Here is a 15,041-nt window from a genome sequence, read left to right on the forward strand (position 1 = left end):
TGTACTGCATACTCTACTACTATACTTGTACTGTATACTGTACTACATATACTGCTACTATACTGGTTTGTCTTTGACCGCCTGAAGAGAACCTTCTGCTACTACTTGGGTACGTGTACTTGTACTTGTACTGCATACTCTACTACTATACTTGTACTGCATACTCTACTACTATACTTGTACTGCATACTGTACTACTATACTTGTACTGCATACTGTACTACTATACTTGTACTGCATACTGTACTACATATACTTGTACTGCATACTGTACTACATATACTGCTACTATACTGGTTTGTCTTTGACCGCCTGAAGAGAACCTTCTGCTACTACATGGGTACGTGTACTTGTACTTGTACTGCATACTCTACTACTATACTTGTACTGCATACTCTACTACTATACTTGTACTGTATACTGTACTACTATACTTGTACTGCATACTACATATACTGCTACTACATGGGTGCGTGTACTTGTACTGCATACTACAAATACTGCTACTACCTGGGTATGTGTACTTGTACTGCATACTACATATACTGCTACTACATGGGTGCGTGTACTTGTACTGCATACTACAAATACTGCTACTACCTGGGTATGTGTACTTGTACTGCATACTACATATACTGCTACTCCCTGGGTATGGGTACTTGTACTGCAGACTACATTTACTTATACTACCTGGGTATGTGTACTTGTACTGCATAGTACTGCATCATTCTGCTACTACCTGGGTATGTGTACTTGTACTGCATACTACATATACTGCTACTACCTGGTTATGTGTACTTGTACTGCATAGTACTGCATCATTCTGCTACTACCTGGGTATGTGTACTTGTACTGCATAGTACTGCATCATTCTGCTACTACCTGGGTATGTGTACTGCAAAGTACTGTATAGTACATATACTGCATCATTCATGTACTACATAATACATGTACTGCATCAATCATGTACTGCATAGTACATGTACTGCATCAATCATGTACTGCATAGTACATGTACTGCATCAATCATGTACTACATAGTACATGTACTGCATTATTCATGTACTATGTAGTACATGTACTGCATCATTCATGTACTATGTAGTACATGTACTGCATCATTCATGTACTATGTAGTACATGTACTGCATCAATCATGTACTTTGTGTGTACATGTACTGCATAATTCATGTGCTACCTAACTACGTGTACTGCAATATGTATGTACTACCTAGGTAGTACATAAATGAACTGGTTAGCAGATGATACATGTTCATATTCCTGGAAATGTGCAGTTGTTAGAATGCTAAAGAGCTGGTTAGTAAATGATGCATGTTGTTCATATTCCTGGAAATGTGCAGTTGTTAGAATGCTAAAGAGCTGGTTAGCAGATGATACATGTTCATATTCCTGGAAATGTGCAGTTGTTAGAATGCTAAAGAGCTGGTTAGTAAATGATGCATGTTGTTCATATTCCTGGAAATGTGCAGTTGTTAGAATGCTAAAGAGCTGGTTAGTAAATGATGCATGTTGTTCATATTCCTGGAAATGTGCAGTTGTTAGAATGCTAAAGAGCTGGTTAGTAAATGATGCATGTTGTTCATATTCCTGGAAATGTGCAGTTGCTAGAATGCTAAAGAGCTGGTTAGTAAATGATGCATGTTGTTCATATTCCTGGAAATGTGCAGTTGCTAGAATGCTAAAGAGCTGGTTAGTAAATGATGCATGTTGTTCATATTCCTGGAAATGTGCAGTTGTTAGAATGCTAAAGAGCTGGTTAGCAGATGATACATGTTCATATTCCTGGAAATGTGCAGTTGTTAGAATGCTAAAGAGCTGGTTAGTAAATGATGCATGTTGTTCATATTCCTGGAAATGTGCAGTTGTTAGAATGCTAAAGAGCTGGTTAGTAAATGATGCATGTTGTTCATATTCCTGGAAATGTGCAGTTGTTAGAATGCTAAAGAGCTGGTTAGTAAATGATGCATGTTGTTCATATTCCTGGAAATGTGCAGTTGTTAGAATGCTAAAGAGCTGGTTAGTAAATGATGCATGTTGTTCATATTCCTGGAAATGTGCAGTTGCTAGAATGCTAAAGAGCTGGTTAGTAAATGATGCATGTTGTTCATATTCCTGGAAATGTGCAGTTGCTAGAATGCTAAAGAGCTGGTTAGTAAATGATGCATGTTGTTCATATTCCTGGAAATGTGCAGTTGTTAGAATGCTAAAGAGCTGGTTAGTAAATGATGCATGTTGTTCATATTCCTGGAAATGTGCAGTTGTTAGAATGCTAAAGAGCTGGTTAGCAGATGATACATGTTGTTCATAGTCCTGGAAATGTGCAGTTGTTAGAATGCTAAAGAGCTGGTTAGCAGATGATACATGTTGTTCATAGTCCTGGAAATGTGCAGTTGTTAGAATGCTAAAGAGCTGGTTAGCAGATGATAAACGTTGTTCATATTACTGGAAATGTGCAGTTGTTAGAATGCTAAAGAGCTGGTTAGTAAATGATGCATGTTGTTCATATTCCTGGAAATGTGCAGTTGTTAGAATGCTAAAGAGCTGGTTAGTAAATGATGCATGTTGTTCATATTCCTGGAAATGTGCAGTTGTTAGAATGCTAAAGAGCTGGTTAGTAAATTATGCATGTTGTTCATATTCCTGGAAATGTGCAGTTGTTAGAATGCTAAAGAGCTGGTTAGTAAATGATGCATGTTGTTCATATTCCTGGAAATGTGCAGTTGTTAGAATGCTAAAGAGCTGGTTAGTAAATGATGCATGTTGTTCATATTCCTGGAAATGTGCAGTTGCTAGAATGCTAAAGAGCTGGTTAGTAAATGATGCATGTTGTTCATATTCCTGGAAATGTGCAGTTGTTAGAATGCTAAAGAGCTGGTTAGTAAATGATGCATGTTGTTCATATTCCTGGAAATGTGCAGTTGTTAGAATGCTAAAGAGCTGGTTAGAAAATGATGCATGTTGTTCATATTCCTGGAAATGTGCAGTTGTTAGAATGCTAAAGAGCTGGTTAGCAGATGATACATGTTGTTCATATTCCTGGAAATGTGCAGTTGTTAGAATGCTAAAGAGCTGGTTAGCAGATGATACATGTTGTTCATAGTCCTGGAAATGTGCAGTTGTTAGAATGCTAAAGAGCTGGTTAGCAGATGATACATGTTGTTCATAGTCCTGGAAATGTGCAGTTGTTAGAATGCTAAAGAGCTGGTTAGTAAATGATGCATGTTGTTCATATTCCTGGAAATGTGCAGTTGTTAGAATGCTAAAGAGCTGGTTAGTAAATGATGCATGTTGTTCATATTCCTGGAAATGTGCAGTTGTTAGAATGCTAAAGAGCTGGTTAGCAGATGATACATGTTGTTCATAGTCCTGGAAATGTGCAGTTGTTAGAATGCTAAAGAGCTGGTTAGCAGATGATACATGTTCATATTCCTGGAAATGTGCAGTTGCTAGAATGCTAAAGAGCTGGTTAGTAAATGATGCATGTTGTTCATATTCCTGGAAATGTGCAGTTGTTAGAATGCTAAAGAGCTGGTTAGTAAATGATGCATGTTGTTCATATTCCTGGAAATGTGCAGTTGTTAGAATGGTAAAGAGCTGGTTAGTAAATGATGCATGTTGTTCATATTCCTGGAAATGTGCAGTTGCTAGAATGCTAAAGAGCTGGTTAGTAAATGATGCATGTTGTTCATATTCCTGGAAATGTGCAGTTGCTAGAATGCTAAAGAGCTGGTTAGTAAATGATGCATGTTGTTCATATTCCTGGAAATGTGCAGTTGTTAGAATGCTAAAGAGCTGGTTAGCAGATGATACATGTTCATATTCCTGGAAATGTGCAGTTGTTAGAATGCTAAAGAGCTGGTTAGTAAATGATGCATGTTGTTCATATTCCTGGAAATGTGCAGTTGTTAGAATGCTAAAGAGCTGGTTAGTAAATGATACATGTTCATATTCCTGGAAATGTGCAGTTGTTAGAATGCTAAAGAGCTGGTTAGTAAATGATGCATGTTGTTCATATTCCTGGAAATGTGCAGCCTTGGCCTCCATGTGGAGTGTTTGTGCCTGAAGGAGATGTGATGTTGACTTGCTGCTGCTGCACTTGTGCTCTGGCTGATGAAAGAAGCTGCAAGGATGGAGAGCAGGAAGGCAGACAGCACTAACACACTCCACATGATCAGAGTCAGCAATGTTTCAATGAGGTGGTGACTAAAACCTGACCATGAATGAGGGGGTGACTAAAACCTGACCATGAATGAGGGGGTGACTAAAACCTGACCATGAATGAGGGGGTGACTAAAACCTGACCATGAATGAGGTGGTGACTAAAACCTGACCATGAATGAGGGGGTGACTAAAACCTGACCATGAATGAGGTGGTGACTAAAACCTGACCATGAATGAGGGGGTGACTAAAACCTGACCATGAATGAGGTGGTGACTAAAACCTGACCATGATCAATGTTTCAATGAGGTGCTGACTAAAACCTGACCATGAATGAGGTGGTGACTAAAACCTGACCATGAATGAGGTGGTGACTAAAACCTGACCATGAATGAGGTGGTGACTAAAACCTGACCATGAATGAGGTGGTGACTAAAACCTGACCATGAATGAGGTGGTGACTAAAACCTGACCATGAATGAGGGGGTGACTAAAACCTGACCATGAATGAGGGGGTGACTAAAACCTGACCATGAATGAGGTGGTGACTAAAACCTGACCATGAATGAGGTGGTGACTAAAACCTGACCATGATCAATGTTTCAATGAGGTGCTGACTAAAACCTGACCATGAATGAGGTGGTGACTAAAACCTGACCATGAATGAGGTGGTGACTAAAACCTGACCATGAATGAGGTGGTGACTAAAACCTGACCATGAATGAGGTGGTGACTAAAACCTGACCATGAATGAGGTGGTGACTAAAACCTGACCATGAATGAGGGGGTGACTAAAACCTGACCATGAATGAGGTGGTGACTAAAACCTGACCATGAATGAGGTGGTGACTAAAACCTGACCATGAATGAGGTGGTGACTAAAACCTGACCATGATCAATGTTTAAATGAGGTGGTGACTAAAACCTGATCATGATCAATGTTTAAATGAGGTGGTGACTAAAACCTGACCATGATCAATGTTTAAATGAGGTGGTGACTAAAACCTGACCATGATCAATGTTTAAATGAGGTGGTGACTAAAACCTGACCATGATCAATGTTTAAATGAGGTGGTGACTAAAACCTGACCATGATCAATGTTTAAATGAGGTGGTGACTAAAACCTGACCATGATCAATGTTTAAATGAGGTGGTGACTAAAACCCTGACCATGAATGAGGTGGTGACTAAACCCTGACCATGAACAATGTTTAAATGAGGTGGTGACTAAAACCTGACCATGATCAATGTTTAAATGAGGTGGTGACTAAAACCTGACCATGATCAATGTTTAAATGAGGTGGTGACTAAAACCTGACCATGATCAATGTTTAAATGAGGTGGTGACTAAAACCTCACCATGAATGAGGTGGTGACTAAAACCTGACCATGAATGAGGTGGTGACTAAAACCTGACCATGATCAATGTTTAAATGAGGTGGTGACTAAAACCCTGACCATGAATGAGGTGGTGACTAAACCCTGACCATGATCAATGTTTAAATGAGGTGGTGACTAAAACCTGACCATGAATGAGGTGGTGACTAAACCCTGACCATGATCAATGTTTAAATGAGGTGGTGACTAAAACCTGACCATGAATGAGGTGGTGACTAAACCCTGACCATGATCAATGTTTAAATGAGGTGGTGACTAAAACCTGACCATGAATGAGGTGGTGACTAAACCCTGACCATGATCAATGTTTAAATGAGGTGGTGACTAAAACCTGACCATGATCAATGTTTAAATGAGGTGGTGACTAAAACCTGACCATGATCAATGTTTAAATGAGGTGGTGACTAAAACCCTGACCATGAATGAGGTGGTGACTAAACCCTGACCATGATCAATGTTTAAATGAGGTGGTGACTAAAACCTGACCATGATCAATGTTTAAATGAGGTGGTGACTAAAACCTGACCATGATTAATGTTTAAATGAGGTGGTGACTAAAACCTGACCATGATCAATGTTTAAATGAGGTGGTGACTAAAACCTGACCATGGTTTTCCTCAGACAAACAGGAGAACAAGCTGAAGGGTGTGATCTACTTCCAGGCCATCCAGGAGGTGTACTATGATCACCTGCGCAGTGCTACTAAGGTATGCTGCTAACTTCTTGTGTTTTCTCACACTTCTTCTAAGGTGTGCAATAGTGTTTTCCCATGAAAGTGAGCCATACTCACCTCTACTTGCCAACCACTCTCTGCTCACTAATTCTTCATTTAGCACGTCTGTACTGTGACAAAGGAGCCATCATACCTTTAAATATTAGCCATATTGTTTATTCAGCAATATCCTTTTATAGGTGCTGGGTGACTTCATTTGTCTGTTCTTTTAATGCTGTAGGAGCACTTGCATTCAGAGGAGGAGCTACACTAGCACTTGCACACAACACATGTGGATTGTTAGCATCAACATGTTAGCATCATGCTATGATGTCATGTGTGATATTTGCAGCTGAATAAATGCTGCTGTGCATTCATGTTGTACACTAAATGCTGCTGTGCATTCATGTTGTACACTAAATGCTGCTGTGCATTCATGTTGTACACTAAATGCTGCTGTGCATTCATGTTGTACACTAAATGCTGCTGTACATTCATGTTGTACACTAAATGCTGCTGCACATTCATGTTGTACACTAAATGCTGCTGTGCATTCATGTTGTACACTAAATGCTGCTGTGCATTCATGTTGTACACTAAATGCTGCTGTACATTCATGTTGTACACTAAATGCTGCTGTACATTCATGTTGTACACTAAATGCTGCTGTGCATTCATGTTGTACACTAAATGCTGCTGTACATTCATGTTGTACACTAAATGCTGCTGTGCATTCATGTTGTACACTAAATGCTGCTGTACATTCATGTTGTACACTAAATGCTGCTGTACATTCATGTTGTACACTAAATGCTGCTGTACATTCATGTTGTACACTAAACGCTGCTGTACATTCATGTTGTACACTAAATGCTGCTGTACATTCATGTTGTACACTAAATGCTGCTGTACATTCATGTTGTACACTAAATGCTGCTGTACATTCATGTTGTACACTAAATGCTGCTGTACATTCATGTTGTACACTAAATGCTGCTGTACATTCATGTTGTACACTAAATGCTGCTGTACATTCATGTTGTACACTAAATGCTGCTGTACATTCATGTTGTACACCTTTATGGGCTTCATGTTGCTGCTGTACAATGATGTCATAACATTTATTTAGGTGCAAATATCACAGATTACATTACAAAACATATTTTTTATTTTCTTAACACCAAACCAAACCAAACGTGTAGCCTAGCGCTTTTATTTTGAAGCCATAAAAGTGTGAGGAAGTTGACATGTCTTGATGACTGTTTCAATAAAAAGTCTCCTTTCGACTTCCTGCTGAGCCACTTTCATTTCTGTGGAGCTTTTATGTCATCAGACTTACTAAGTCAGTCAGAGGAACTATCTAAATGTTATCACTGCACCTTAACTCTAATCTAAATGTTATCACTGCACCTTAACTCTAATCTAAATGTTATCACTGCACCTTAACTCTAATCTAAATGTTATCACTGCACCTTAACTCTAATCTAAATGTTATCACTGCACCTTAACTCTAATCTAAATGTTATCACTGCACCTTAACTCTAATCTAAATGTTATCACTGCACCTTAACTCTAATCTAAATGTTATCACTGCACCTTAACTCTAATCTAAATGTTATCACTGCACCTTAACTCTAATCTAAATGTTATCACTGCACCTTAACTCTAATCTAAATGTTATCACTGCACCTTAACTCTAATCTAAATGTTATCACTGCACCTTAACTCTAATCTAAATGTTATCACTGCACCTTAACTCTAATCTAAATGTTATCACTGCACCTTAACTCTAATCTAAATGTTATCACTGCACCTTAACTCTAATCTAAATGTTATCACTGCACCTTAACTCTAATCTAAATGTTATCACTGCACCTTAACTCTAATCTAAATGTTATCACTGCACCTTAACTCTAATCTAAATGTTATCACTGCACCTTAACTCTAATCTAAATGTTATCACTGCACCTTAACTCTAATCTAAATGTTATCACTGCACTTTAACTCTAATCTAAATGTTATCACTGCACCTTAACTCTAATCTAAATGTTATCACTGCACCTTCACTCTAATCTAAATGTTATCACTGCACCTTAACTCTAATCTAAATGTTATCACTGCACTTTAACTCTAATCTAAATGTTATCACTGCACCTTAACTATAATCTAAATGTTATCACTGCACCTTAACTCTAATCTAAATGTTATCACTGCACCTTAACTCTAATCTAAATGTTATCACTGCACCTTAACTCTAATCTAAATGTTATCACTGCACCTTAACTCTAATCTAAATGTTATCACTGCACCTTAACTCTAATCTAAATGTTATCACTGCACCTTAACTCTAATCTAAATGTTATCACTGCACCTTAACTCTAATCTAAATGTTATCACTGCACCTTAACTCTAATCTAAATGTTATCACTGCACCTTAACTCTAATCTAAATGTTATCACTGCACCTTAACTCTAATCTAAATGTTATCACTGCACCTTAACTCTAATCTAAATGTTATCACTGCACCTTAACTCTAATCTAAATGTTATCACTGCACTTTAACTCTAATCTAAATGTTATCACTGCACCTTAACTCTAATCTAAATGTTATCACTGCACCTTAACTCTAATCTAAATGTTATCACTGCACCTTAACTCTAATCTAAATGTTATCACTGCACCTTAACTCTAATCTAAATGTTATCACTGCACCTTAACTCTAATCTAAATGTTATCACTGCACTTTAACTCTAATCTAAATGTTATCACTGCACCTTAACTCTAATCTAAATGTTATCACTGCACCTTAACTCTAATCTAAATGTTATCACTGCACCTTAACTCTAATCTAAATGTTATCACTGCACCTTAACTCTAATCTAAATGTTATCACTGCACCTTAACTCTAATCTAAATGTTATCACTGCACCTTAACTCTAATCTAAATGTTATCACTGCACCTTAACTCTAATCTAAATGTTATCACTGCACTTTAACTCTAATCTAAATGTTATCACTGCACCTTAACTCTAATCTAAATGTTATCACTGCACCTTAACTCTAATCTAAATGTTATCACTGCACCTTAACTCTAATCTAAATGTTATCACTGCACCTTAACTCTAATCTAAATGTTATCACTGCACCTTAACTCTAATCTAAATGTTATCACTGCACCTTAACTCTAATCTAAATGTTTTCACTGCACCTTAACTCTAATCTAAATGTTATCACTGCACTTTAACTCTAATCTAAATGTTATCACTGCACCTTAACTCTAATCTAAATGTTATCACTGCACCTTAACTCTAATCTAAATGTTATCACTGCACCTTAACTCTAATCTAAATGTTATCACTGCACCTTAACTCTAATCTAAATGTTATCACTGCACCTTAACTCTAATTTAAATGTTATCACTGCACCTTAACTCTAATCTAAATGTTATCACTGCACCTTAACTCTAATCTAAATGTTATCACTGCACTTTAACTCTAATCTAAATGTTATCACTGCACCTTAACTCTAATCTAAATGTTATCACTGCACCTTAACTCTAATCTAAATGTTATCACTGCACCTTAACTCTAATCTAAATGTTATCACTGCACCTTAACTCTAATCTAAATGTTATCACTGCACCTTAACTCTAATCTAAATGTTATCACTGCACCTTAACTCTAATCTAAATGTTATCACTGCACCTTAACTCTAATCTAAATGTTATCACTGCACCTTAACTCTAATCTAAATGTTATCACTGCACTTTAACTCTAATCTAAATGTTATCACTGCACCTTAACTCTAATCTAAATGTTATCACTGCACCTTAACTCTAATCTAAATGTTATCACTGCACCTTAACTCTAATCTAAATGTTATCACTGCACCTTAACTCTAATCTAAATGTTATCACTGCACCTTAACTCTAATGTAAATGTTATCACTGCACTTTAACTCTAATCTAAATGTTATCACTGCACCTTAACTCTAATCTAAATGTTATCACTGCACCTTAACTGTAATGTAAATGTTATCACTGCACTTTAACTCTAATCTAAATGTTATCACTGCACTTTAACTCTAATCTAAATGTTATCACTGCACCTTAACTCTAATCTAAATGTTATCACTGCACCTTAACTGTAATGTAAATGTTATCACTGCACTTTAACTCTAATCTAAATGTTATCACTGCACCTTAACTCTAATCTAAATGTTATCACTGCACCTTAACTGTAATGTAAATGTTATCACTGCACCTTAACTCTAATCTAAATGTTATCACTGCACCTTAACTCTAATCTAAATGTTATCACTGCACCTTAACTCTAATGTAAATGTTATCACTGCACTTAAAGTCCTCCTGAAAGCCACTACTAGCGACCACGCAGTCTGATAGTTGATATATCCATGATGACATCTTAACATTGCAACACATGCCAATACGGCCGGGTTAACTTATAAAGTGACATTTTACATTTCCCGCCACACTTCTGCTTGAAAAAGTCCTTTGGATATGATTTATGCGCGTGACGTCACAAAATCCACGGAAGTGGTTGGACCCCATCGGACCCGATAGAAAAGCCTCTTGTTTTCATTTCATAATTCCACAGTATTGTGGACATCTGTGTTGGTGAATCTTTTGCAATTTGTTTAATGAACAATGAAGACTGCAAAGAAGAAAGCTGTAGGTGGGATTGGTCTATTAGCGGCTAAGTACAATACTTACAGCAACACAACAAGGACTACTTACCCTGATAGCAGACGCCTAGCTGATGCTTGCCGCCAAACCCACGGGTGAAGTCCTTCGTCACGCCGTCGATCGCTGGAACGCAGGTGAGCACGGGTGTTGATGAGCAGATGAGGGCTGGCTGGCGTAGGTGGAGCGCTAATGTTTTATCATAGTTCTGTGAGGTCCGGTTGCTAAGTTGCTAAATTAGCCTTAGCGTTGTTAGCAACAGCATTGTTAAGCCTTACCAGGCTGGAAAGTATTAACCGTGTGGTTACATGTCCATGGTTTAATAGTATTGTTGATCTTCTGTCTATCCTTCCAGTCAGGGGTATATTTATTTTGTTTCTATCTGCAGTTAAGCCCGATGCTAGCACGTTAGCTCAGTAGCTGAGTGTGTCACCGATGTATTGTCTTGGAGATAAAAGTCACTGTGAATGTTCATTTGGCCTTCTGGACTCTCATTTTCAAGAGGATATAGTATCCCAGGTGCTTTCAAATACAAATCTGTGATCTACAATAGAAAAAGGAGAGAGTGTGGAATCCAATGAGCCAGCTTGTACCTAAGTTACGGTCAGAGCGAAGAAAGATACGTCCTGCACTGCACTCTAGTCTTTCACTCTCACGTTCCTCATCCACAAATCTTTCATCCTCGCTCAAATTAATGGGGTAATCGTCGCTTTGTCGCTCCGAATCTCTCTCGCTCCATTGTAAACAACGGGGAATTGTGAGGAATACTAGCTCCTGTGACGTCACGCTACTTCCGCTACAGGCAAGGCTTTTTTTTATCAGCGAGCAAAAGTTGCCAACTTTATTGTCGATGTTCTCTACTAAATCCTTTCAGCAAAAATATGGCAATATCGCGAAATGATCAAGTATGACACATAGAATGGATCTGCTATTCCCGTTTAAATAGGAACATTTCATTTCAGTAGGCCTTTAAAGGCCTACTGAAATGAAATTTTTTTTATTTCAACGGGGATAGCAGATCTATTCTATGTGTCATACTTGATCATTTCGCGATATTGCCATATTTTTGCTGAAAGGATTTAGTAGAGAACAACGAGGATAAAGATTGCAACTTTTGGTATCTGATAAAAAAAAAGGCTTGCACCTACCGGAAGTAGCGTGACGTAGTCAGTTGAACATATACGCAAAGTTCCCTATTGTTTACAATGATGGCCGCATGAAGTGAGAGAGATTCGGACCGAGAAAGCGACAATTTCCCCATTAATTTGAGCGAGGATGAAAGATTTGTGGATGAGGAAAGTGCAAGTGAAGGACTAGTGGGGAGTTGAAGCTATTCAGATAGGGAAGATGCTGTGAGAGTGACCTGATATTCAGCTGGGAATGACTACAACAGTAAATAAACACAAGACATATATATACTCTATTAGCCACAACACAACCAGGCTTATATTTAATATGACACAAATTAATCCTGCATAAAAACACCTGCGTGTTTGTTATGCTAGCTCCTAGCTCCTCTGCTAGCTCCTAGCTCCATAGAACACGCCAATACAATTCAAACACCTGATCAACACACACAATCACTCAGCCCAAAAGACCGTTCACCTAACCCAAGGTTCATAAAGCTTATATATTTTTAAAAAGTTACGTACATACGCAAAAAAAAGTTGCGCACATACGGTCAAGCGATCAAATGTTTAGAAGCCAAAGCTGCATACTCACAGTAGCACGTCTGCGTCTTTGTCATCCAAATCAAAGTAATCCTGGTAAGAGTCTGTGTTGTCCCAGTTCTCTACAGGCGTCTGTGTATCCAAGTCAAAAGTCCTCCTGGTTAGAGTCTCTGTTATCCGAGTTCTTCCATCTTGACTGCATCTTTCGGGAATGTAAACAAAAAAGCGCCGACTGTGTACTGTTGTTGCTGACTACGTTCGAAAAATAAAATACGTCCATTTCGCACCGACAACTTTCTTCTTTGCTTGCTCAGCTTCTTTCTCCATAATGCAATGAACATGATTGCAACAGATTCACCAACACAGATGTCCAGAATACTGTGGAATTATGAAATGAAAACAGAGCTTTTTCGTATTGGCTTCAATGTGGAAGGCATACCCGTGTTCCCCGGTCTACGTCACGCGCATACGTCATCCTCAGAGGCGTTTCCAACCGGAAGTTTAGCGGCAAATTTAAAATGTCACTTTATAAGTTAACCCGGCCGTATTGGCATGTGTTATAATGTTAAGATTTCATCATTGATATATAAACTATCAGACTGCGTGGTCGCTAGTAGTGGCTTTCAGTAGGCCTTTAACTGTAATGTAAATGTTATGTTATCACTGCACCTGAACTAATGTAAGGTGTAGACAGAGGTGAAGCCACACCCACCTCTGCATGACAGGAGCAGCAGGTGTTTGCTGCAGTGACGTCGTCATTTCTTGTAGAAAGTACACACACATTACTCTAGTGTAAAGTATAAAGTACACACACATTACTCTAGTATAAAGTATAAAGTACACACACATTACTCTAGTAGTAGAAGTAGAAGAACTACATGGAGATACTTGCTAGTAGTAGTACTACTAGATGGAAGTACTTGACAGTAGTTGTAGTACAAAGTGGAAATACTTGCTAGTAGTAGTACTACAAGATGGAAGTACTTGACAGTAGTTGTAGTACAAAGTGGAAATACTTACTAGTAGTAGTACTACAAGATGGAAGTACTTGACAGTAGTTGTAGTACAAAGTGGAAATACTTACTAGTAGTAGTACTACAAGATGGAAGTACTTGACAGTAGTTGTAGTACAAAGTGGAAATACTTGCTAGTAGTAGTACTACAAGATGGAAGTACTTGATGTTTTGTGTGTTTGCCACAGAGCCCCAACCCAACTTTGACCTTTTGTGTGAAGACTCATGACCGTCTCTACTTCCTGGTGGCACCTTCTGCTGAGGCCATGAGGATCTGGATGGACGTCATCGTGACGGGAGCTGAGGGGTACACACACTTCATATAGTGAGGGTACACACACTAGTGAGGGGTACACACTAGTGAGGGGTACACACACTTCATATAGTGAGGGTACACACTAGTGAGGGGTACACACTAGTGAGGGGTACACACTAGTGAAGGGTACACACTAGTGAGGGGTACACACTAGTGAAGGGTACACACACTTCATATAGTGAGGGTACACACTAGTGAGGGGTACACACACTTCATATAGTGAGGGTACACACTAGTGAGGGGTACACACACTTCATATAGTGAGGGTACACACTAGTGAGGGGTACACACTAGTGAGGGGTACACACTAGTGAAGGGTACACACTAGTGAGGGGTACACACTAGTGAAGGGTACACACACTTCATATAGTGAGGGTACACACTAGTGAGGGGTACACACTAGTGAGGGGTACACACTAGTGAGGGGTACACACACTTCATATAGTGAGGGTACACACTAGTGAGGGGTACACACTAGTGAGGGGTACACACACTTCATATAGTGAGGGTACACACTAATGAGGGGTACACACACTTCATATAGTGAGGGTACACACTAGTGAGGGGTACACACACTTCATATAGTGAGGGTACACACTAGTGAGGGGTACACACACTTCATCTAGTGAGGGGTACACACACTTCATATAGTGAGGGGTACACACTAGTGAGGGTTACACACACTTCATCTAGTGAGGGGTACACACTAGTGAGGGGTACAAACACTTCATATAGTGAGGGGTACACACTAGTGAGGGGTACACACACTTCATATAGTGAGGGGTACACACTAGTGAGCGGTACACACACTTCATATAGTGAGGGTACACACTAGTGAGGGGTACACACACTTCATATAGTGAGGGGTACACACTAGTGAGGGGTACACACTAGTGAGGGGTGCACACTAGTGAGGGGTACACACACTAGTGAGGGGTACACACTAGTGAGGGGTACACACACTAGTGAGGGGTACACACACTAGTGAGTGGTACACACTAGTGAGGGGTACACACGCTAGTGAGGGGTACACACTAGTGAGGGGTACA

The 15,041-nt window shown here is 39.0% G+C and overlaps 1 protein-coding gene across 7 annotated transcripts in view; it reads left to right on the plus strand.

Moving 5' to 3' along the window:
- Positions 1 to 14,285, plus strand: part of LOC133663107 (pleckstrin homology-like domain family B member 1) — a 115,936-nt gene extending 101,651 nt beyond the window's left edge. For 2 of the 7 annotated variants that reach the window (XM_062067329.1, XM_062067330.1), the window contains exons 15-16: positions 6,201 to 6,286; positions 13,865 to 14,276. In XM_062067329.1, the coding sequence (XP_061923313.1) occupies positions 6,201 to 6,286; positions 13,865 to 14,002 (224 nt within the window). In that variant the 3' untranslated portion in view covers positions 14,003 to 14,276. Of the gene's footprint in view, positions 1 to 6,200; positions 6,287 to 13,864 lie in introns of all 7 variants that reach the window. The other 5 variants (XR_009828244.1, XM_062067331.1, XM_062067334.1 and 2 more) reach the window with 5 other exon arrangements.
- Positions 14,286 to 15,041: the final 756 nt, after the last annotated feature.

This window comes from Entelurus aequoreus, linkage group LG13, assembly GCF_033978785.1.
Source record: "Entelurus aequoreus isolate RoL-2023_Sb linkage group LG13, RoL_Eaeq_v1.1, whole genome shotgun sequence".
NCBI lineage: Eukaryota > Metazoa > Chordata > Actinopteri > Syngnathiformes > Syngnathidae > Entelurus > Entelurus aequoreus.